Source organism: Hipposideros armiger, unplaced genomic scaffold, assembly GCF_001890085.2.
Source record: "Hipposideros armiger isolate ML-2016 unplaced genomic scaffold, ASM189008v1 scaffold_62, whole genome shotgun sequence".
Classification (NCBI taxonomy): domain Eukaryota; kingdom Metazoa; phylum Chordata; class Mammalia; order Chiroptera; family Hipposideridae; genus Hipposideros; species Hipposideros armiger.
In genome coordinates, this window is record NW_017731412.1 from 837948 (window position 1) to 864027 (window position 26080).

The 26080-nt window shown below is 38.1% G+C and overlaps 1 protein-coding gene across 2 annotated transcripts in view; it reads right to left on the reverse strand.

Moving 5' to 3' along the window:
- Window positions 1-400: 400 nt before the first annotated feature.
- NAA25 (N-alpha-acetyltransferase 25, NatB auxiliary subunit) overlaps window positions 401-26080 on the reverse strand; it is a 64461-nt gene continuing 38781 nt past the window's right edge. The window contains exons 11-23 of one of the 2 annotated variants that reach the window (XM_019641663.1): window positions 24003-24210; window positions 23049-23138; window positions 19510-19690; window positions 18583-18682; window positions 13495-13646; window positions 12834-12959; window positions 10822-11065; window positions 9324-9447; window positions 8514-8579; window positions 6957-7054; window positions 5549-5659; window positions 5250-5396; window positions 401-1439 (exon numbers count right to left, since the gene is read on the reverse strand). In XM_019641663.1, the coding sequence (XP_019497208.1) occupies window positions 1317-1439; window positions 5250-5396; window positions 5549-5659; window positions 6957-7054; window positions 8514-8579; window positions 9324-9447; window positions 10822-11065; window positions 12834-12959; window positions 13495-13646; window positions 18583-18682; window positions 19510-19690; window positions 23049-23138; window positions 24003-24210 (1770 nt within the window). In that variant the 3' untranslated portion in view covers window positions 401-1316. Of the gene's footprint in view, window positions 1440-5249; window positions 5397-5527; window positions 5660-6956; window positions 7055-8513; window positions 8580-9323; window positions 9448-10821; window positions 11066-12833; window positions 12960-13494; window positions 13647-18582; window positions 18683-19509; window positions 19691-23048; window positions 23139-24002; window positions 24211-26080 lie in introns of both variants that reach the window. The other variant, XM_019641662.1, reaches the window with a different exon arrangement.

The following is a 26080-nucleotide window of genomic DNA, read 5'->3' on the forward strand; positions in this document are numbered from 1 at the left end:
TTGAACAGTATTTGGATAACAAAGACCAAAAACAGAAGCACAGATTCAAACACAAAAAAAGTTACCAAAGCAATTGTATAAACTGTAACATTTTCAAGAGCAATGTTTCTTTTCTGTCAGACCTACCTCTGAAGCTATCTAGTCTTGGGAAGCTCCAGGTGAAGAATGTAAACACCAATCTGGTGAAATTCTCAAGTTTGAAGAAAGTAAACTGAACCTCCAACCCAATGATGGATAACATTTCTTTTGCCTGCCTAAAACTTAAAACCTAGGTTAAGTCCATAATATACATTCCTTCCTTCCTTCCCAATCCCCCCCTTAAAAAAAAACACACGAAAAAACCCACTACAGTATTATATCTTTATTTTCAAGCATATATATATATATATATATATACATATATACACACATATATGCTTGAAAATATATATATATGTAAAAGCATATACATATATATATATATATATCTCACAAAACCAATGACATTGGTATTAGACTTGCCTGCATAAATTATGTACACCTCTCTTCTTTAAAAGTGATTCCCATCTTTCCCAAATGGATGAAAGACAGCAAGCTAGTCCTCAGCAGGCTTGTAAGTGGTCTGCACTGCTTTTCCCTCCTAACAGCTGTAAGTTAGCAGAGGCCTGTCTGTGCTGTAAATCTCACAGGGTTCGGATGGGGCTACAGGAACGATTAAGCCACAAAATGAGCACCTGTGGTTGTCTGAGTGAGGCCCTTCAATGGCAGGTGCTCAGGCCACATTGCATCTAAGGCCCTTTGGGTACCTGCTTTGGGTTCTGTGGGAGCGAAGCAGCTGAGGAAGCCACGAAACTAAACTGCTGATGTGGAAAGAGGGCCTGCTTCCAGTCACGGTCCCCTCTACTTCTCCTTTTTGCTTCCTAAGGCTCAAGGACCAGAACAAAATGTCCACTGCTACAATGGAAGGGCCATTCAGCTGCTCTGAGGTCGACGCTTTATGCTTAATTTCTATTGCTGCTTTTATAGGACCCTCCCCACACCAGATGATTCCGGTGATAGAAGAGAAGAAGAAAAGTGGGGTTCTCTTGTGGCTGCCATATGCATATGAACATGTATAAAAAGTGGTCAAACCCATATGAGGGTCCTGCTTCGGGTATATATACAATAATTTAATCAGTTGTATACATTTAATACCTAAAAAATTAATTCACGATCAAAGTCCTTCATGCATTTTATGAGGAAGTTCTGGATTAAAATGATGGTCAACCAGATGTACATTTTGCCTGGGAAGATGTCATGTTCTGCTATCGAGTCATCAGTGCCTGTGGTTCACTTCCTTAAATTTTTAGTTTCTTTGTGGTCTCAAGTCTTTTTTTCAGCAGCTCCCCAATTTCCAGAAGTGAGTGCAGATAACTGCTCTGCACCTTCCCTTGCACAGTCTTTGAAAATTTTCTCTCTTCCTACAAAGGAGACAAGAATTAGTGGTCCTGCTCATAAAGCACTCCCCTGGATTACATTTCCTCAGGTATAAATTAAAATTACCATTACCTTTGGTCTCATTGCAAGCTCCATCAGAATAGACTGGACCATTTTCAATTTCATAAAATGCAAAGAAGGCTCAAGCCATCACACATGTACATTTTTCCATGTCATTTTTCACTAAGACCCTATTACTTTAGCATCATTATTGTTTCAAGTAACCTTTATTATGTCATATAAAGCCCCCAAATACCTGACATTTCTGATTAGTAGTTTTGATCAAGAAAATAAGTAGAAAATTATTACTAAATAGTTTGGACATAAAATCACTCTTTATTATGAGTACAAAGTAAAACAATTGAGATGTCTGATTATGAGTTTCATTAGAAAAAAAGCAGAAATTTATTAATTTGGACATCATCACAGCCACTTTTTAAGGGCATCCAATTTACCAGTATCATCTTTTTTAGTTACAATATTGACAGGTTTCCCTCCATACTGGAAAGTCCCTGGGCTCCAAATGCCAAAAAACTAAAAAAACCCCAAAGTTTTCCTAAGCCTACACTATCTGCTGCTCATTTGACCTGTGGTAGATACCACAAAAAATAAAGGGGATGGATGTTCAAATCCAGAAATGAGGCTGGCTGAGAACTAGTTAGGTTTACATGAAGTCAGCAGTATTATAAAGCCCAGAAGCAACCAGGTAAGCACATCTTAGGCCCCAACAATACTACTACTTGAGACCTAATCTACCTTAGAAATACAAATGTGCATAAGAAAGTATGTACAAATACATTGCATTCAGTACTGTATGTGAAAGTAAATTATAGAAACGACCTAAAATGTCCTATGGCTGTGGTGCATCCCTATTTTGAATACTAAACAGTTGTTTCAAAAACGAGGCCCAAAGGTTAAGCGACTTTCCCAGGGTCAATAGAGGAGCATGGGCCCAGGGCTTGGAAAATCTAGAGCGTGGCCCAAAGTTAAGGGTAACCTCTAGAATACTCAAAAAGAGAAATCTTATTCCCAATTTCAGAAGGCAGATAAACCTTTGAACAAGAACGACTACTCACAGTCACAGCAGCAAGGCTGTTGTGCCTGTCACCTTCAGCACCCAGTCTTTCGCACATACCACATGCTCTGGGCTCCGCCGACACCAATGGTGCCTCACACAGGTCACTTTCCTGCCTCCATGCTTTTGTCTGCCTCCTTCTGCTTAGAATTCCTTCCATCCATTTCTGTCTGCTTGGTGAGAACTTATTAATCCTCAAATGTCCCCTCTCCAGTGACTCATTTTGACTACTGTGTTGCCCCGAAAATAACACCTAGCCAGAGAAGAAGGCCTAGCATGATTCCTCCAGGATATGGCGGGCACGCTCCCCTCACATGAGGGTTTCATGACCTCTTTCAGGGAGAAGGGTGCCTTTTCCACAAACTCCTTCAGCTTAAAATATTCAGTATGCCAAGGTGCCATATTTTGGCACCTAAAGTCATGCGAGGGCTTATTTTCCGGCTAGGTCTTATTTTTGTGGTAACGGTAGCTCAGATTTTTATGCCTACATCATATCTCCAACTTAAAAGAAATTTGTATGCAGCTCTACAGCCAGGTCTTTGGTCATTATATTTCTACAGGCCTTGAGGCCAACAACAGCAAGCTCAATAAATTTGTATGTACTTATTAAAAACCTCAAAGATACCCAGCAAAGCCCAACCACATGAAGCAATGTGGCATTTGTTCAAGTGTGTGACCTTCAAGATCTTTTTGTTTTTGTGAGAATAAGTACTATAATTTTGAGTTTTTGTTTTTCTATAGTATTCATGAAAGGGGATGAGTTCAGAATAAAGAATAAGTTTAGATTTGGTCTAAAAAGTAAAAAGTTAAACACCTCCAAATCTATTACTACAAATTACCAGATTTCTTTGTATATGTAAGTGTTCCAACAGGACCAACAAGTGTCGCTCCATTCAAGTGGGAGAAGGCAAGAATCCTACCTGGGATGTACCTATTTCTTTAGGATTCAATTACTAGGCCTTTACTGGGTACACAAATGCCCTGAAATCATAAAGGCTAACGGCAGGTACAAGTGTGTTCTAGGGGATACAGAAGGGGGAAAGGCAGGGATGGCTCTGGATGGTGGGACCGGCACTGATTTGAGGCTGGGAACTGGGAGGTGCTAGTCTCTATTTTCTAATTCTTTTGTAACAAACATTTCTGTGTAAAAAAATAATGAAATACTACAGAACAGTTAAAAAGAATAAAGTAGATAATTACTCATATATAATGGTCCCCTAGAAACTAAGTACAACAAGTAAGAGACAAAACAATGTGTATAGGATGCTATCATTCATATTTAAAGGTGAGAGGTTGGGAGGAGGAGGGAAATACCTTAATATGCTTGTAGGTGGGTTGCCTGACTCAGGAAGAATGCATAAGAAACTGCTGATAATTGTGATTCCTTCTTGGAAAGGGAACTAGGGAATAGGTTAGAATGGGAGGAAGACATTTCACTATATTATCTTTCTTTATACTTTAAAAATTTTTTTTCTTACCGTGTGAATTATTTTACTTTTCAAAATAAAGGAAGGCTTAAAAAAAGGAAGACAAAAATACTAAAGATTAAATAATGCAGCAATTAGTATTTCTAATCACCACTGAAGTCTATATTCAATCTAATATACATAGGAAAGCAGCTGAATATACAGGTTACCTGGCTAAAACCAAGCGTCTAGCTTTCCACCTCAACACACGTCTGCTTCCTCTATCCAGTCTTTGGAAATGTTAAATGCTCTGAGCCCCTTCCCACAGTAAGCCCCTAGCTGAAAGCTCTAACGTGTTGAAGCTTTACAAAAGAGGGGCTTGCAATCTTTTTCAGCTGTTATGCCAAGCAAGATTCCCTTCTTTTCCTTCCCTGGGCAAGTCTGGGGCTAAGACGATGGCTGCCTTCAGATTACTAGATGAGCTCCCTCATCAGCAGAGGCTTAGGACAGACAAATACTCAATGGAAGCATTGCGTATTGCTCATGATCGGACTTTCATCACTAGAGCAACTAACTAGAAACGGATGGACCCACCACTGCCCTTCTGGTCTCTACCAAAATCCTACACCTGCACCAGGATGGAATGTTAACTCACCTGACACCATAAACCTTCAGCTATTTCAGACTGCAAGCTTTGATTTATTTTATTTTTTAATAGAATCCACATTTTATACCCAAGACTTTACAGGGATTTTGCTAAGGGAATTTTAAGAAACCAGCCTAAAATAATTACCAGGAGAAACTGGAGGACTGCTCCCTTGGATCCCATACTTGGTTCCACTCCCTTTTTGGCTGACTTGCTGTAGCCTAATTACTACTGATACAATTATTGCTGATGTCCAGCGTCTTTCCTGTTCCAGGTGATAACTGCTAGAGTGGTAAAGAAGCCAGCCAACCCAGCAGCAGGTAAGTTCTCACTTAAAGAGACTGCCCCTGGATTGCAAAAATATGGCTGGTTTCCTCTGGTGCTCAAAACAGGGACAGCACTAATTCTATTCCTGCCAATTCATCGTTAGTTTTCAGAGTAAAAGAACAACCCCACAAAGTATAGAAAGAAGGGATGGGGCAGGGAGAAATAAAGAAGTGTAACCCACCACCACCACCACCACCACCACAAACTACTACTGCAGGTGCCTTCTAATCACAATTCCCATAAGGGGAGAATGACGAATTGAAAATTAATGTGTCCTTGTGATAAAGATAAGAACATCTGAATATCTATATATCTTATTGTTGATCGCCTATATTCTTACCAGTGAGAGAGAAGTGTCTTCTAAAATAAGTTCTTCAAGTTTAAGTGCAATTAGATGTGTTTCAAGCCCTTTAATATGATCCACAACGTTGGAAATTAAAATCTGAAGCCCAGTAACATAGTCTTGGAAACTGGTAAAAACAGGTGGCTGGAAAGAAGATTTTTAAAAAGTTGAAAGATTATCAAACGTATTTCCCATGCTTACATCATATAAGCTAAGGTCTGTTACAACATGCAGGAAAACTAAAAAGAAAAAGCAGCATGCAGTCAGATTATTACTTGTGTTTTGTCTGTTATTACCATGATGATGCTGGTTTCTTTTTTCTTCTTTTTCTTTTTCTGTAAATTTAATTTGTATGGTCGCAGGACACTCTCACAGTAACTGGACACCCAAAGGATAATAGAAATTGTCTGAAAGAGGAAAAATTACAAATTCAAGAATAAGGATTACACTCAAGATACCTATCTGGGGAGGGTCAGCCAAGTGGCTCAGTTGGTTAAGAGCTCGCTCAAGAGTGCGAGCTCTGAGCAACAGGACTGCTGGTTCGATTCCCACATGGGCCAAAGTTCAGCTTCCACTGAGCTGCCAACAGAAGACAGGATGGCTCAGCATAAAAAAATAAAAAGATACCTATCTGGAACAGTTAAATGTAATGGTTTAAATAAATTGACACTTCTACACAAATCCCTTCAATGTTTCTCCCCAAATCTCTGCTGACTAATTTCTATGATCACCACATTGATTCAGGCCTTCATCAGCTCCTGCTTAAAATACTGGAACAGCTGAAATCTTTATCCTTACTTCTCACTCTCCCATCCTCCACTCAATCCAGTTTCCTTTCCCTTCCCTGTAGGAAGTGGGAATCTAACATCCTTTTCACTCAAGTGACAAGTCCAAATTCCTAGACGTGGACTCCAAAGGTTCTTTACAATATGCCCTTTACCACCCACCTCTCTAGCCAGGTAAGATACTGTCTTACCTGCAAACCTTAACTTAAATATATATGGAGACATCTCCCCAGTTGGCTGGCACATGTCCTGTTTTGTATTAAGTGTTTACGCGTCTTCTCCTATGCTCCAGTGTGTGCATGTACATGTATGTGCAATTATTACTCACTCATTCATTCAGTTAAGTGTATCTTAGGCACTTATAATGTGCCAGTCACCAGAACAGAGAACACTACCCTCAGGAAGCTTACAGACTAGTAGGAGAAGAAAAGTAAACAGATATGCGACAGAAATGAAAGGAAAGACACTGGATTATGAGTGTTTGTGATCCTCCTCTCTGCTAAAAAAGTGGAGCAAGTTTTGCTATATTAAGTCCTGGATTCCCTTTCATAATGCAGACTCTCAGTAACTAGTAAACAGCAACAACAAACAAAAGAAGCTAGGGGGATTAATTTAAACTGCATAATAGTTGAGTCAAAAAGAAAAATAAACATAAAACAGCTAAATTTGGAATGAATCTGAGGAATCTTTAGAGATGAGGAAAGCAATTTCAAGAAGTTTTACCTAAGCATTATGAAGGAAATCTTTTTGGTATTCTTGGAACGACTTGGTTCAGATAATGACTTGAATTGTTTTTCAATTAACAAAAGGTAGGGAGGGGTAAGGGGTTAAATTTTAGGTATAAGGTGCCATTTTTGAAAAATTAATCCTGCATACAATTTGGGGAAATTGAGTTTTTCAGGAAGAGAACAAAACATACCTCAACAAAGAAGACTAGATTTTCTAAAAGAGTAGGGTGTGTTTTCAAGTTACCATCTTTAACTTCTAAGAGGTCACCTTTACATTTACTGAAGACATCTGAAAACAGAAAAATATTTCATGGTTTCATTCAGGTTTTGTTCCAATACTAATTTTAGGAACACAATGCACAATCTACTAAAGAACAAGCAAATATTGGGTTGTCGGAAAAGTCATGACGCATTTTTGCAATGAAAAACAGAAAAAATACATCATGACATTTCCGACAACCCAATATAAAAACTTAATCTAGAAAGCTTTTTCCCCCACAATGAACCAAACACCAAAGAATATCTATTTTAAGCTCTTTATAAAGCCACATGACTAGTGCTCTATTGTCTTCAAAATATAAAAGGTGGCTTTATAAATTATATTCTAGGGTCTAAACACTAGCTAGACCTTTCCACAGAGAGTCCATTGGCACAATATAATTAAGACCCCAAGTGAATGATGTGAAAGAACTCGAGCCATTAAGGACTAAAAGACTGAAGTGAATGGGAGAAATGCACCTTCATAACAAGTACCACGTTTAATTCTTATAATCTGCATCATCTTTTAATTCTCATTCTTCATTTGGGCAATGAAATAAAAGACTTTAGTTTCCTAAAAAGAAAGACCCTTATAGATTTAAAATGCCTATGTGTATCCTTTTACCAAAGAATTCCATTTCTAGGAATTTAATAGAAAGAAAATACTCAAATAAGTACCCACACACTTGTGTCTCAAGATGTCATTTCAACATTGTTATAAATACACTGTTATAAATGTTGTTACAAATAACTCAAGTACATAATATGTATTTGATGTGGGATACATAAATAAATTTGGTAAACTAATATCAAGACTGTAGAATATTATGCAGCTCTTAAAACAAATGGAGTATATACAGAGGGTGCCAAAAAAAATGTATACACATTTTAAGAAAGGAAAAAACTGTATTAATTTTAATACTCAATATATACCAATAACAAAAGATGAATACAAGTCATGTTTGACTTCTGCAATTACAAGAGGTGTTTAAAGTGGTTACCATCAGGGTCCAGACACTTCTGATTACAACGAACTACTGCTTGAGCATAGATAACATCTCTTAAAATGTGTACACATTTTTTTGGAACCCCTGGTATATAAATGATGTGGTAAGACAGCCAACATAACCAAAAATTAAAGTCAGAAAAGCATGTATTATACTTTTTCATGTTAAAAACAATCACTACCATATATTTCCATAGATACATGTATGGCTGGCTAAAACGTTTGGGTGGTATCTTAGGAGTACAGACTCCAAAGTGTTAATGGTTCTTATGTCTGGGGAAATGGGGCTGGGAAAGGCAGGAAGACCATACACATTTGTGTACTGTTTTAGAATAGGTATCTACTACTTTTAAAATGAAAGCTTTTTAAAGTTAACAACAAGTCTTTAAAATACCAAAAGTATGCATTACTTTCAAGTTTCTATTTTAAAAATAAGCCATTATCAATCAGTTACAAAATGGGAATCCACAGTAAGAACACTTACCTTTTAACTGTTCTAGTAAAGACCTAAGACTATTCTCTACTCGCTCCTGGATCTCCACTGTATCCTCTAAAATTGAAAAACAATGAAAAAAAATGTTCATATCTATTTTTTTTTTTTTAAGCAAGATCAGTACCTGCAAGCAACTCATGGGCAACAGCGTTTTCTTTTCTCTTACTACCCATTGGCGCCTAAATTCTATTACTGAGAGACAGACAGAAAGATAAAAAAAAGGAAAAGAAAAAGAGGAAAAGGAAAGAGAAAGGGAAAAAGGGGGAAAAAAAAGGAAAAGAAGGTATTAATTACCTTCTGCCAAAAGCACTATCTAAAATTCTCTAGAACTAGAATGTGTTTCAAATACTTTAAATGACAGGAGCTACAAACCTCATGATTTAGAAGAAAAAAAAAGCCACAGTCTATAGGGTATTTGTGACTCTTTGATTTGAGAGCTTATAAAAAAAAATTAAAAAAAATATATATATATATAAAAATAAAACTCCTCTCCACAAAGGGCTTCATTTTTAAGTACAGAAATCAATCTGAAATGCAACAATATTTCAACAAATCAAGAATTTCTTCAACTTTTGAACCTAACAAGATTTCAAGCATGGAAAAGACTTAAGCTTCTAAAACATGACTTTATAACCTGTGAATGTACTTTCTTGTATATTAAACCAGACATTTTCAGAACAGCTTCAATCTCTTCCAAATTTTTCCAAATAAGTGAGGTTATAGATATTTTGTTGCATTTCCTAAGTGCAATGTTGCAATGACAAAGACAGGGTAAATACATTCATGCAAATGTACACTTACCTAAACCATTAATATCCAGCTCATAAATATCACTAACAAGATAAAAAGAACTGGTCTGACACTGAGAACAGCCAGAATTAAAGAATCCAGCCATTCTGGTAGGCACAGGACCAAGGAAAGGATACTGGAAAAAAAAGAAACAAAAGTGATGTTCTTTAAATTCATAAATAAGAAAACAAGGGACTGTAACTATTTGATAAAAATCTATCTTGGTGATTAAGTTATGAACCACTGGTCGGCAAACTGTAAGTAGCCCTCCCCACTTATCTGTGGGGGACATGTTCCAAGACCCCAGTGCATGCCTGAAACCACATAGTACCAAACCCTGAATATACTATGTTTTTTCCTATACATACATACCTAGAATAAAGCTTAACTTATAAATTAGGCACAGTTAGAGATTAACAATAAGTAATAAAATAGAACAATTATAACAACATACTGTAAAAGAGTTACGTGACTGTCACTCATGTCAGGGGACGCCTGCTGAAGTCTTCATATATAGGCTCAGTGCTTTCTGGAGCAAAATGTTGCCAGCATTCAGAACACGTATTTTGTTCATTTCTTCCACCCACAAACTTAATACCTTTTCCATCTTAACTTATTAAAACTAAGCACTTAACAAAAGCACTAATGGCCAAAACTCTTGCAGTACGAGGTGCGACAGAAAAATTGTACAAATTTCTTTTTCCTTTTTCACAGTTTTGTGGATACAAAATTTGCTCTTACTGTGGATCTTAGCAGCCCCGGCATATGATTTTTTTTCTTTCCTTATTAAGCCTAGAACTTTCACCTTTTTACTTAAAGGCAGCATTTTATGGTTTCCTTTTGGCATATTCAAATTGCTGGCATCACTACTCTTGTGCTTTGGGGCCACTAGGAAGTAAAATAAGGATGACTTGAACACAAGCACCATGAAACCCTGATAACCAAGACAGCCACTAAGTGACTAAAGGGCAGGTCGTGTATACAGCATAGATATGCCAGATAAAGGGCTGATTCATCTTCAGGGTGGGACGGGACCAGACAGAGCAGGACAGCGTGCGATTTCATCATGCTACTCAGAACGGTAAGCCATTTAAAGCTTATGAATTGTTTATTTCTGGAATTTTCCATTTAATATTTTTGGGCTGTGGTTGGCTGCAGGTAAACGTTTAACTGTGGAAAGTGAAACCATGGATAAAAGGGGACTAATGTAATAACTAAACTGTTATGGTAAAAATAGAAACACCGTATTAATTTGTTGATAGCTATTAAAAATTTACCATCACAAAAAAAAAAAAAAAAGCTATTTTGCTTTTCCTCACATACAGTTTGGATATTGAGGAAGCCTCTGTAATTCTGAGTCTATAATATTCACCTTCTCCTCCAGATGCCATAAACTGGGACAAAACACCATTCTTTATTATTCACCACTCCACCCCACCCCAAACTCCTATTTTTAAAAAGGCAGTCAGAGATTATTGCAGCTTCGATGGTAAATACATAATGATGATACCTGAATTTCCTTCTCAATAAATCGCTTTCCCATCTGCAGGGCCACTTCCAGCTGCTGAAGGAGCAAACGAAGAACATCAATCCGGGAGGACACGCCATTCTCAGTGGTCTTCTCCGAGTTCTTTGGCTCCACAAGGTGGTTCAGGCTTGGAAGTCCACTGATCAGCCTCAGTGTTAAGGAGCGGATTCTTAACCACATGGTCTCCTCCTCCAAGGACAGTTTCTTATGTTCTTCAGAAACATCCCTTTAAAAAAAAAACCAAACCAACCTTTTTACTTAATGTGTTGCCTTTAAATCTTTCAAAGTTCACTTTCATCAGACAAGACACCTTTGAATGGTCCCAACTTTCGCTGAGTGATCTTAGACAAGCCAAAGTCACCCAAGTCCCCATTTCAGTATCCATAAAATGGGAATGACAACCCACTTAACAGGTCATTTTCCCCTTAAGTGAGACTTATTTTTCTGATGATAAAATACATGACATAAAAAGAAAAAAATCAAATGACAGAAAAGTAAAAATTAGAAGGAAAACATGCCCTGATAGCCAAGTACCCACAATATTAACAGGTCTATATATAGCCTTTCAGATTTTTGCAATATAGATGTACAAAAATGCACCTAAAATATTTAAATACTTTAAACAAATAAAATGGGATCACGGTATTTATATTATTTTCCAAACTGCATCTTTTCATGACAGTGTGTGCAAGAAAGGGTTCACACAGCAAGCCTGAGGCTACTATCTTAGAAGGACCTGCTTGCAAGGTTGGCCCTGGTTGAGGTCTGGGAACTTGGCACTCCAACCGTTCTCTAAATGACAGGGGTGGCTCACGGGGCCTAGGCTGTTTGCACAAACCCTATGGTTTACGGTGAGCACCTGCTTCCCTTCTGGGAATCTGGAATGTTGGTACATGCAGAGATAGACAGAGGATGCCTACACAACCCTATGAGAAAAACCTCAGGCACCAAATCTCTAACAGGCTTCCCTGAGCAGAAACACCCACTGCACACGCATTACTGAGTTTTTCGCTGCTGGAGGAAACAGCATGCTCGGTATGGCCCCTCACAGGAGGGAGAGGGCACTGGGAGTCTGTGCATGGAATTCTCCAGACTCCACCTGTGTGCTTTCCCCTTGCTGATCATGTCATGTATCCCGTTGTTGTAATAAACTTGAGCTGTGAGTGCAACTATACATTGAGTCCCATGAGTGCCTGCAAATCACTGCATGTGGTCTTGGCAACCCCCAAATCACAGTATATTCCCAATTATCTCATACACGTATCTCTGCATGCTTGGGCACTTACTTCCTTAGGTTCCACTTTCCTAGAAGCAGATCTGCTGAACTAAATAATATATGGCATTTTCAATGTTGATGCATATCTTTAAAATTCTTTGGTTAGGGATGGTTATCTAAAGATTTATTCCCATGTAGATGCAAAACAACCATTTCCCCAAAACTTTGCTGAGTACAAGTATTACTCCTTTTATCTTTGTCCAATTTTTTTTAATCTTTATTACTGTAAGATACATTACTTTGAACTTCTTGTTAAACTCTTTGCCCAATTTGTTTTTTAATATTCTTCTTCCTGATTAAGAGTTCTCTCCATATATGAAAGATATTAATATGTATGAAATTCACCAATTAACCCCATACCTTTAGAACTTGTAAACAAATTTCCTTCTATTTAGAAGGCTAATATTTATAGAGGTCATACCCTTTACATTTCCAGATTTGATTTTGTGCTAAGAAAGGCTTCCCCCAACCATTTTTTAAATTTTTTATAGTTTCGCCTAGAATTTCCAAGGAGTTTTAACATATAATCTTTAATCTATCTGGAATCTGTTTTTCCATATGCTGTGAAGGAAGATCTCACTTTTAGATTAGCCAGTAATCCCAACATAGGGTGTGATTTATTTTCTTCCTTTGGCTTCCCTATATTTTCTGATCCCTACAACAAACATGTTACTATATTTGTGTAAAAATAAATTACTTAAGGGGTACTTCCAGTTACCTGTCCTTTGGGTCCCAGCTGAAGAAAACATTTAAGTCTCTGTTGTCTCGCAGGACTTCCCATGGAATGTCATCTTCTTCTGGCTGAAGATTCATTGACTTTATACTTTCTGCTAAGCTGACTGATCTGTGATATAGAAAGTTTATTTCTGTATTATTTCAATGGTAAAACAGCCATGAAGACATATTAGCTAGGACTTTGTTTTACTAGAAGGAAAGGAAAGGAAAAGGGAAGGAAGGGAGGACAAATTTATTATTAAGAAGTAAAGACTCATATCAGGTAACAGAGAACCAAACATAGATCATGCTGGCCTGCATCTGGAAGCCCAACCAAAATAAAGTGAATCAACATGAATTCCTAAAATCCCGTGACTACAGGGATCCTTGTACACACAGTATGGACCATAGTGCTGCTCGTGGCCTCGCTGGCTTCTGCATGCGACCGGAGACGGTACCGCCAGTACTGTCATTCCCCATGACACGCACAGGTCCTCTCCCCTTCTTCCCTGCACTTCCCCTGCTCCCCCACCCCCTATTTTCTCTTTTTTTTTCTCATTTTTCCCTAGGTTAATCCCGCTAGTGTCACCCATGAGTCCATTAAAGGCTCTTAGCATCTGATCTCATCCCTTTGAGTTCCTTTTTAGCTCTTGAGCAATACTTACATATTTGCTTCAAGTAGAAGGTCTAACAACATCCTTTCAGTACGGACTTGTGCAAAATGAAGAGAATTATTCAGCCTGTTCCTAAAAGCGATAAATTCTGGGATCTTCTCAAATGCACCATATTTGTAAGCTTGAATAATATATTCTGAGGTCTGGGAAGGAAAGACATTACCTTGGTATAAATATTTCACAGGTCAGACAATGAAGGCAAACCTTGCCAGCCAAAACAAAACAAAACAAAACACTTCAACTAAAATTAAGTAAGATATTGAATTTAATCTTTATAGGCCTTGGTCGCCAAGTAGAATATCAGCTTTAGAAGTTTATTTTTCTTCTTTCCTATACCAGAGTCAAATGTCTTCTTTACTAATATTATTACTAATAATACCCAGCTGCTGGGGTCAGCTGAGTGGCTCAGTTGGTTAAGAGCTTGCTCAAGAGTGCGAGCTCTGAGCAACAGGGTCGCCGGTTTGATTCCCGGCCCGAGCTGAGCTGCCGCTGAACTGCCTGTTCAGCTAAAATAAATAAATAAATAAAAATAATACCCAGCTGCTGCTACCACCACACACACTTTCTCTTAGCAGTTATGTCTTTCAATTCAACAGGACTGGAGGTTTTGTTATACCACATCAGTCAAAAATTTGGTTAGTGCCATTGTGGAAGGGATGTTACTCCATGTTTTTCTGCATCTAAGATACACTGCTGTATACAAAGGTTCCAAAAACACCAGAACAATATAACCACCCTACCACCACCCCAAATAAAAAAATCACTCTGCTGCAGAGAAAAGGCTGCTCCTTGGTTTTGTTTATTTCTGAATACTGTATCACAAACATAGGGCATATGTGCAGTACAGCAGGATAGAAATCAGGCGCCAAACAAAAGACCTATAAAAATTCATGTCATAATCCATCCTGAGGACAGAAAGACTGGAAGAACCAGGTCACGTGTGCATCCAAACTACATAGGACTTCTGCTGGAAAATTCCATAAACCAGTAAATCAAAGCAACTCTCACCAAGTGTGCTTGAATTTTAGATTGATACACATATACAGATGAAACACTGGGAACAGAGGCAAGATAAAGAGTTCTGAACAAAAATTCTGGCACAATAAAAGACAATCTCAGGGAAGAACGTTTCATGGGTGGGCCTATGCCATCAGGACCAGAAGTCAGAAGGGCACCCTTTTGGGCCAAGGAAAGTGTTAAGCTCAAAGCTGATGTCTGCCCCAAAGATCCTTTCTAGAAAAGCCAGTCCTTTCGCATAGCCTCAGCTCTGCCCCCATCTCCGAAACGTCGGAATAATTTGCCCAGTAGGAAAATAGGCCAATAGTTAACAACATACCCTCTGATACACAGCCTCGCAGGGTTCATTTCAGGCCGCGGGGTTGCGCCACGGGCGCTAATTCAACTGCATTCGATGCGGCTTTTAAACCCCCATGGGACACCTCGGCGAGCTGTTTGCCTGCAGTATCTGGAGAAATTAAAGACGGACGGACACAAGAAAATTAAAAAGATTACTTGTGATCCTGCAGGTTTAAAGAAGGACTATCTGAAAAAGCTCAAGTGTACCTTCTAGCCTGATTAAAGGACAGTGATAGCCCCAGCAAGAAGAGGCCAAGATACTCTAAAACACTCGTATGTCTATCCGATGGCCTCTTGGCTTGGAGGATATAGCAAGGTTTACCATCAGCCCTTGCAATGAAACTTACAGATTGAAAAAACTGGCTGGTTAGAACATACGATCCAGTAATTAATCCGGATAAAAATAGGACTTTGGTGATTCCAATCAAATCTATGAATTACAGTTCCGAAATACGCTGATTAAAGGAAGGAACCCAGCTTTACCGAGGGTGGAGGCAGTTTTCATTTCTGAGTGGTCCACTTTAAAAGAGAAAAATCAGGGCAACAAAGAGGGGACATAATCATTTAACAAACTAAGAAGGTAAATGTAGTTGTCTGGTTGCTCTTTCTAAGATAGTCCTCCTTTAATGCTGCAGTAAACTATCACTGCAGAGCTAGGAAAGGGCCTTGGCAGCTACCAACAGCACAAAGGCTGAGAAAGGACTACGATGGGAAGAAACACCCCCTACTGGAACTGCAGGCAAAACTGGAAGCCACGGGCACTTTAAGATTTTGAATATAAGACGATGTTGCCCGTACCTATTTCTACTCATTTATAAACCAATGAAGCTATTTAGATCCCATTTGGATTCCTGAAATGAACCCTGGTCACTGTAAAAATCAGCAAAATATATGGATATCAAAACCCTGAATAATGACTTTCATGAATACCTAAAATAGACTTTTAAAGGGAAAATTTTTTTAAGTGGAAATATATAAGCAAGTTTTGGAGATATAAAAATCTATAATAGCTCTAATTCTCATATTGTAAAAATCTATTCCAAAGTAATGATGACAGCAGAAAATGACCTTTCCAGAAAGAAAACTCCTGTGCAGATCCTCCAAATTTAACTTTCAATTCCACAGCACAACGCATTACAAAGCAGAACACTGGATTTTCCACTTAGGAGTAAAAGAGCTACTTGGGAATTGAAATACATCAGTCACTCAAGGAAAAACCACCAGGGCAGGGTGGGGAGGGGGGTCCCCAAACTACCAAGAATAAAAGATGTAGAGCGTAGAGTTTTAGATCCAAGAGATATTTCTAATACTATCAGATGGTTTAACACATACAGTACAACAGTACAACCGTGATCTTTCTTAGCCTCAAATTCCTATAGGAAACGACAGTCCACACCATGGTCTTCATTTTCCTATCATATTCTGGGACTCAGACCAGCTACTAAGGTTTAAGGTGCATTTTCCTCGCTGGATTGTTTTGCTTCAGCCTCCAGAAACCCCCCCAAAGATTAAATAAGCTCTGTCTTCTTAGTTAGTAGTAATAAAAATAAATTTCAAGCAGAGAGTCCTAGTTCCACATCAATAAAATACTCTAATTTTATCAGAATCAGCACCACAGACTTTAGGCGAATTACCACTCCTGCCACATACATAATCATCAGCAAAACATCAGACAAAGGTATAAAAAGCCACTGAGGACAACATGCCCTCTCAAATTGCTCCTGGGGCTCTCCTTTCCCAATTATGATACTTTCAGCTGTTTTGGGTGTGTGTGCAGCTACACATTTTGTTTTCAAACAATTCTCCAGGGCCGGCCCAGTGGCTCAGTTGGTTAAGAGCTCGCTCAAGAGTGTGAGCTCTGAGCAACAGAGTTGCTGGTTCAATTCTCAGCCCAAGCTGAACTGCCACTAAGCTGCCAACAGGTGGCAGGATGGCTCAGCTTAAAAACAAAACAAAACAAAACAATTCTCCAGATACAATATTTGTGGGAAAATAAAAATAAAGCTTAACTTTTAGTAGTAAAAAATAATGTGCCTTCCTTGGCCAAATCATGAACACTATGGTTCTTCTAAGAACGCTGGATGATTGGAAACAAGTAAAACCAGCCACCAGGCCTGGCCTCATCCCTTACTTATTACCCCCACACTCCCACCTCGAAGCTATCTGAGAAACCAAACTTTGAAAAGAATTCATCAGTACATCAAATGTTTCTTTAACCTCTTCCTTAGAAATATAGAAATGAGAGCCAGAATAATGAGATTTAAGGAACACTTTTCTTTTGATTCTTTTTTTTTTGAGTTAGTGAAGCTCCTTCTAGATGGAGAAGGGCAAGCACAGATACTTGAACACACAGTGAAAACTCAGATTTACAACTCAACTGTCCACTCGTGCTAAGAGATTTTAGAGACTCAAGGTCCTAGAAGTGCCCTCTGACCTCTAAGGCAGGCCAGCACCTTCTAAGCAGTATGTTCAAACGCTGATGCCCATTTTCCTTCTCTCCCTGATCAGGAGCTATGGCACAAAATGAGGTCTGAACAGAGATACCAATCACTGTGGGGGAGAGAAGCCATGAAGGAGGGGCCGGGGGGTGGCGGGGGCGCAGGGGTGCTTAAAAGCCAATGGATGCAGCACAGCTAACCACTTCCTGCTATACGAGCCCTCTAGGCCATGCCCTGAAACTTGTCAGGGCATAATTATCACAAGCTGAGAATAATAAACCTATACTCTGTGTCCAGAAATGCGTTTGCCCTGCCCCTGCCTTCTATTTAATACATCTCCAAGAATTAGATGGAAGACAGATTTGCCATAGGTATTACAGTTACAAAAGGCTTTGTTTTTTTTAATCCTCACGAGTATTTGCCAAGAAGAACCCCAGAAACCAGCTTCCTTTCCAAGTTCCTTAGCTGCTGTTAGACCATGAAAATGAAAGCTATGGGCAGGTATCTGGTATGGCCCTGTTCCAGACGATAAGTCTTAGAAGCACATGGGAACCAAGTAGGCAGCAACCATCCTAAAGACACACCTTATCTTTTACATACGTTCCTGGGCGGTTCTGCAAAGCTGGTGGACCGAATAGAGACCATATATACAGTTCTTCCACAAAACCTTCTGCTTAACTGACAACTGGAGACCAAGTTTGTTTGCAATGAAAAATATGGTGCAAATCCCATCCTTTCATTATGGCACATAGAAGCTCTCTTTTATTTATTGCTATTATAGTTTTTTTTTTTTAAAAATGCTACTGGCCAAAGTTTCTTGAAATGTCTTTCAATCGATCAATTTTATACTCCTAAGAAAATATATATGTGCTTACTGTTGGCAAAGAACACAGCGGTTACATACTTCAGAAATAAATCAAGGTAACAGAGAGTAGCTGCTATTGCAGAATCTCATATGGTACCCCAAGCTACAAACTCTTATGGGCTATTTTCCCTTGGAAAACGTCTCTTAGAGAGTAAAAGATCTAAGAGGCAACCCTATTCTGTTAACACCCAGTTGTAAATTCACCTTTGCATGGATTCTATTGGACATGCCCATTCTAACAACCACAAATAACTCTTCGTCTCTGCCTAACATCCCTGGCCAGTAAGCTATGGCCCAAGGGCACGTGCATGTACAGCATGGTACACCTTAATGTGTGCGCGTGTGACACGGGGGAGGATGCTCTCTTAATCACGTGCATTCAGCAGGCAAGACCATATTAAAAAAAGTGTTTTCACTTACATCTTTCTGGTTGGAGTGGAAAAACCTGAGAGCGAAGTTACAGGATTGGGATGCAGCAGCATACTGACCTAGGGACTCAGCGTATCGGGTCAAAAGGTAACTAGGTCAGAAGAAAAGAAAAGAAAAAAAACATGTTATACTTACCCACTTCTAGTATCATATACTACACTTCAAATTACTATGGCAGAGAAATAGCCAGGCATATAGAAAAGTTAAAACATCCTGCCACAGAAATGATCTAAGTCACAGAATCAAATTTCAAGGGAAAAAAAAAATCAAAGTTAATTCAGTTTTGTGGGAGACCTAAAGTTTTTTGTTTTTTGTAATTAAACTTACTGGGGTGACATTTGTTAGTAAAATTCTATAGGTTTCAAGTGTACATTTCTATAATACATCATCTATATACTGCATGCATTGTGTGTTCACCACCCTGATACTTGGATGATTAATGGAACACAAGTTGTAAGAGAACAGAATGCTATCTTCCTAAAACAGCTCTACAAGGGATACAGTAAATCACAAAGAATAGTCACAATACACACTGATCACAAACAATAGTCACAATACAAATTAAAAGGATCTCTGAGGTCAACAAATAAAGCACATGTGTCAACCTCAACTGTAAGGCAGAAGTAAAGACTTCAAAACGCACTGTGCTAAGAAAAAGGGTTCGAAGTGTAGAGCTGTTTCCTGTCTCCAACAAAAGCTTCCTTACCATTTCTAAACGCAAAATTTAAATTACCACAAAATGCTGGGAGATATAAAACTTTTTCTACTTTGCAATGGGTCATAATAGGTGAGTATTTCATCTAAAAGGTTTAATACCAGGAACAACTTTCCAGCTAAAATTGGAAAGCTCTAGTTGCAGATGTCAGGGCCCACCCAGCTGCAGCCGGCGGCTCATTATTCAGAGTGTATACTACCAACCCAATGGTGTCGTGCTGGATGTGCTTAGCATCGAGGCTGGAGTATAAATCCACCACTGGTTCAAAGGCCCCCAGCATACAGTAGATTCGAACAAGCAGCAATTTGAATTGAGCATTGGAAGGGCTGTGGGTTAATCCCTCTTCCAGCAAAGTCAGGGCCTGCCAAACAGCAGATTCGTCACCTAGAACCAAAACAGAACAGCATCATCCACAGATCTTGAGAGCAAATGGAGGTTTCTCAAAAAGAAAAGAGCAAAAACTTACTCACATCATACCTCCCCTGACTATTCTAAGAATGAGTTTAGGTAGCAGAGAACAAATTTTAGAAACATACCTGTAAGCAAAACAGGGAATTTCCCTGAATAAACAGTCTCTTAATAGTTACCTCAATTCTTAAACATGCATCTGCAAAAATGATGCAAACTTTAAACTGCCAGGTCTTGTGGAGAGAAGTTACAGAATCTCAAAGCATCTCAGATTCCAAGAAGAGATGAACTTTGAAAGAGAGCTAGAGTCCACCAACCTTCCCAGTACAGGATTTTCTCTACAAGACCCCAGGCAGACGCTTTCTCTAGACATCATTTTTCTTCCATATGTAACTCTACTAATAGGATGTCAAACAATATTTGAAAAAAATTGCTCATTAATCATCAAAACATAATACTTTTTTTGGCCTACCAAAACTCAAAAGGTCACATGTATCAAGTCTTATAGAGTATTAACTTCTCTTTTATGAATCTAAAGAAAATGACATGAAATGCAAATAAAGTTTTATGTGTAAAAATATTCATTTTACTAATAATGGGGAGATTATTAAGTAAATTACAGTAACACCCACACAAAGAAACATCATACAGACATTTGACATTAAGGAAGAGTTTTTAATATCGAGAAAATAAATTATATTCTATATGCATTTTTCCAAGAGAAAAGAAACAAGATAACCAAAAATTGGAGCTTTAGATAAATAAATATCATCCATAATCCTACCCAAATTATCCCAACTACCCAAAATCTACTTAAACTACCATTAGGATTTTAATGTATTATTTTTGAACTATAATTACTTTTACACAGTAGTAATCATAGCATACATCCAATATTGTGCTCTGTCCTTTTAAGTGTTTTCCCATGTTGCTACCTGGTGTTTACAACCACAGTTTTATTTAACTCAATACTCATTAACCTAAACTTGTGCAACACTAGACATAAGTCCCAGGGGTAAGAGTCACAGGTGGTTCCTGGCCTCAAGAAGCTCAGAACTGCATAGAAGAGACAGTTGAACAACATGGAGAATAGATAATTTTAAGAAGTCCTGGTTAATCAAGGATAACTTGTATCAGGGAAAAAGAAAACAAACTTTCTTAAAGATCTCTTGAAAATGGAAACAAAATTTCAAAATAAATAGCAAAAAAAAAAAAGAGTTTAACTTATACTTCTTTCTGGACTATTACACCAAATATTATGAAGATTTATCATTTTTACTTTATTTTGCAAAATTTAGGCTATAACCACGACTCTACACAAATTCTTCATCAAATCAAAAGATCATCAAAGGCTGATGAAGTTTTTTGGGGCAAATTTTTTTCTAACTACATTTTGTAATATAACAAATGATACAAGATAAATAAGTTCTGGGAATATACAACATGGTAACTATAGTAAACAATGCTGTATTGTATATTTGAAAGGTGCTAAGAGAATAGATCTTAATAGTTCTTATCACAAGGAAAAATTTTATAGCTATATGTAGTGATAGGCAACTAAACTTACTGTAGTAATCATTTCCCAATAGATACATATATCAAATCGTTATGTTGTATACCTTAAACGAATACAGTGCAATATGTCAATTATAACATAAAACTGGAGAGGAAAAAAAGGCATCTTTCATTTCATTTTACTTTTGCAGCATAACCATAAAGAAATACTTTTTTGCAAACATATTTGAGAGCATCATCAATTTCCTAAAGCATCTTCTTAATCCTTTCCTATTCAAATCAGTCTCTTTCAACATCCTCACCAATTTTCTCTAAATTTCTAATTTTTGCCAGATCCATCTTGAACAATGACAATGCCTATGATTGGAGCACTTCAACATTACTTTCACTGACTTGAAGAAAATTTGCATCTTTATAATACCTGCAATTTCCTGTGTAATGTGCACTGTATAATTTTAGACAACTTGCCTAACTTCTTTCTCTCTATCCTGCATTCCCCTCCTCTGTAAAACTATAAATCTTAACTACATTGTTATGAGGTTAAGTTAGCTAATTCATGTGTAGCACTTTCAACTGCCTGATGACCAACTGTTATTATTAGATGGTCAGATATCTTGCTCAAAAAAACTAGAGATTAACAAAGCCATTGTCACTATGAGCAAGAATGGATGTTAGGGAAAAGTGAGGAAGGAAGGGTATCTGAGTAGGGACCAAATTGCTAGGTAGGTAGTTCATTAATGGTTTTTACATTAGGGTGACTTTTACAACCCTATGCAATCTCATGAATCTGGGGCTCAGATAGTAAATACTCTGGTAAAAAAGATTTCACCTCCATCCCCAATACGACACAGTGTAACAAGTACTATCATGTGGGTACATACAATGTTCTACAAAAGTTCAGAAGGGGCATAAAATCCGCGGGAGGGGATGGAATCAAGACACACTTGTCGAGGCACTGTTTGAGTAAAAGTTAGATGAAAGAGGTAAGAAAGTTACTTCAAACAGAGGCAACATGATGTTCAGTGAGAGTAGAAAAAAAAAAAAAGATTCAGGACTGTAAGTACATAAGAATCTGAAAGACGCAGGCAGAGGCTAGGTTATAAAGAGCATAGTATTCTATCCTTGAAAAGTCGAGGATGACAGTATCAAAACTGAGTGCTCTGTGAAATGACCCACGAGGACAGGGGTTGTGTCTATCTTGCACACTCTCCCCAGCCCTTTATTAATTCCAGTAGTTTATTCCAGTGAATAATATGCAATAAGTACCTAAAGTTATTTTTTTCCAAAAAACTGTTAATAAATGTCAGGGGGTGACCTAAAGAAAAGGCCATCTCAGTGCCATCGGCTGAATAATCCTTCTCTTGCTCAATGATTCATGATGCTTCCTTTATTGTACATTATATTTTTGTCTTAAATGGGCTAATTAGAACTGCATTCCAAAAAGAGGTCATTTTCCTGTACATAAATGTTTTAAGTGAATAAAAGGGCTATTCCATTCCACGGGCCTATACATCTATCTGTGAATCAGTTTCTCTATATTTTAATTATTATAACTTTATAATAGGTTGTTTACCATCATTACTCAGTATTCGGGAATGTTTAAAAACAGAACAGATATCCACTGATTTAAGATTTTCCTGATTACAGGGGGTAGGGAGGATACTTGGAGACTTGGGTTCTTCTAGAAGCACCCTGGAGAAGGGTAAGGAAGAAAAAAACCTAAAAGCATAAATCAAATTCTTGGATTATAAAATTAGTCTAAGGATGTATAGCGAATAAAAAGAGAAAGTAAAGTTAAACTGAAATTACTGCTCCTTACCTGTTTCTCTCCATATATCAATAAGCACATGGACAGCAAGGAGACAGTAATAGTCTGAAAACTGCAATTCGGTTTTCAAACAGGATTTCCCTATAAGGGAAAAAAAAATCATATCTGTATTTTAACATTTGTTTAACTATTACTGCCCCAGAGAAGTTTTCCAGCAGGAAAGTGATAGGAGGGAGAAAGAGAGAAGAAATGAAAATAATAAAAATAGGGTAAATACCAGGAGAAAAATATAAGTCATGAATCAAAGGATTCAAAAGGTGAGACCAGACTCAGCTGGGGCAGAAGGGTTCCAAATAGAAGTGGTATCTGAAATGGTCCCAAAGGAAAAGCAGCAAAATTTGGAAGGAAGTTTTAGGTGAAAAAAAGAACAGAAGCCAAGGGCCATGTATAACTGAAGTAATAGCTCATTACTTCACCTAATTGTTTAGCATACAGTTAGAAAAATACTGATATCATCTAATCAGATAATGTATATTTTATCACATATATCTAGCAATCTGAAGATCATTGATTTCTAAACAAAATACTTATTTCACCATATACAATACTCCTTTTGGTCATTTACATAGTGTATATGTCATTAATATTAAGGCCTATAATCAGAAAATATGACAATTATCACAGACTATACAATTCATATGAGCCCCCATGTAATCAAGAGCTAGCTCACCAGATCGGGAAGAATATGAACAGCTGGAAGCCAACTATAATTATTTAAAACTCCAAGTTTAATATTGTATGCCAACTACACCTAAATTTTTAAAAAAGAAATGGGAAAGGCTTTGCATTTCACTACTTGGCTTGTGTTCCCACTTGACAAAATATTCTCCTTGCCAAACTCATTAAAACAGGGTGCTGTAAGTGATTAAAAAACAAAAACAAAAACAAAAAACTGACTTCTAAGTCTTAGCAGATCAGAGAACGACATTTTGAAAGGTTGCTCACCAAATTCCAGTCCATGCTGGTACCTTATCATCAATTCTCTGACCACACTTAATTTCTGATTTTTATCCATTGAGTGGTACAAGCCCAGTAACCTCGTCAGCTGCACCACACACAAATGTTGCTGCAGGGCTCTGATGTCAGCAGGTAGTGCCAGTTTATCCTCTGTTGGTGTTGACAAAGGAACAACTCCAAGTAACTGATTAATAAACTGCAGAGTGAAAAAAAATGAGGGCAGGTCTCAAAACAGAAGTCTTTAGCAGGCCATGATTAACAAATACTGAAATGGTCTAGAAAAAGGTATCAAGAAAAAAACACAAATTAAAACCCCTGTTAGTATTCCATTTTCTATCTACCAAAATTGCTAAAAAAAAAAAAAAAAAAGTCCTAATAGCACACATTGCTGGTGATACTCCAGTGAATCTGGCATACTCATTCATTGCTGGCCAAAAGTAGTTGGTCAATACCTTGTACTATACGCACTAAAAGATTAAAAGAATTGTGAAAATGTGTCATGAATTATAGCACATCAACATAATATACAATGTAGCAATGAAAAACTTTAGTGAAAATGTAGAAAAGAGATTACCAAAAAACAAACAAACCTACAATTATACTAACATACAAGTAAATTCTTAAAGGAAATGCTATACATTGAAAAGGCATACTTATGTAATGTCAGTGGCCTTAAACCACTTTTGTAATTAAAGTTTTTGAGATCATTGTCGATTCGCATGCAGTTATAATATGAAATGGCCCTTTCACCTAGTTCTCCCAATGGCAACATCTTACATTAACATGTCTTTAATTCTTTAAAGTTGGCAAGCATTTTTTAAAAACACCAGTTCCAGTTATACTTTTATTAAACACAGGCTTAGTTGCACTCACTTTCCCTATTAAGATGACAGTAAAGAACAAAACAGGAATCAACTCACAAGGATCAAGAACATGTGAACAGATGAAAACAAATAAAAGCCATTAACAAGATAAAAAGCATAAGTGCAGGTGGTAATAACCAGTGTACATACAGTAAGCAACGGGGAGGATCCCAATTAGCAGCACGCCCAGTCAGCCACCGAACCTTGAAAGACTCAAAAATTAAAGGGCACTGGGGTCTCTGAAAGCTAAAGTGCTGGTGGCACTGAAATAGGAGAACGTGCTAATTCTGTCCAAGAAGTTAGACCCTCCTGAGCTCACAGACAGCCTTCCTAAATCCCAGAAGCCTGGGCTTTTGCTCCCAGGAGCTGAACCAGAGGCACTGTAGACTCAGGGACAGCAGGCATAGCTGGACACAGGGACAAAGAGAAAAGGCTTATTCAGGGATGAGAGCCCCAGTCCCCTCCCCCTACTCCTAACCAGATCCGAGGATGCTACCAGCCAAATGTGTAGGTCCCCAAACAGAGAAGGTTGCAAAGAGGATTTATGGAAAGTATTTCTGAAGTGAGGGATGGGGTGGGGAAAGGTTTGGGGGAGAATGTTACAGATCTACTATCCTGTGTTTCAGATTACACTAAGAGGTAATCTTTTTACACTAAGAGGTATACTTTCATGGTTCTTTTGGATTGATTGGGGTGAATTGAACAAAAAAAAATTAACTCCAAGAAAGAAAGTAGTGCAAGAAAAGTAATCTCCATATACGAAGTGGCTTAGCTGTGAATATTTATAGTCATAAAAATATAAATACTGAATAATGGCTGAACTATATTGGGGGGAAGTATGTAAGGGGAGCAGTGGGATGTTAGAAACAAAATGACCACCTTCCACAGGGGGGCACCAACAGATGAAGACTATAACAGTAAGAATAAACAAACAGCTATAAAAGCCTTTAATTTAGACACACAGAGGGAAATAATAGAAGAAACAGTTAAGAGTTGAAATTGAGAGCCAGCCAAGTGGCGCGTTGGTTAAGAACTGGCTTGGGACACCAGAGGGCCCTGGTTCGGATCCCACATATGAGGGCCAGTGACACTGCCCTCTACACCTAAGATGCTGAACAACAGCTCAACCTGGAGCTGGGCTGCCGTGAGTTGCAGGCGACTGCGTAGGCTGCAGCCCCTGTGGCGGTGGGTTGCCATGGGCCA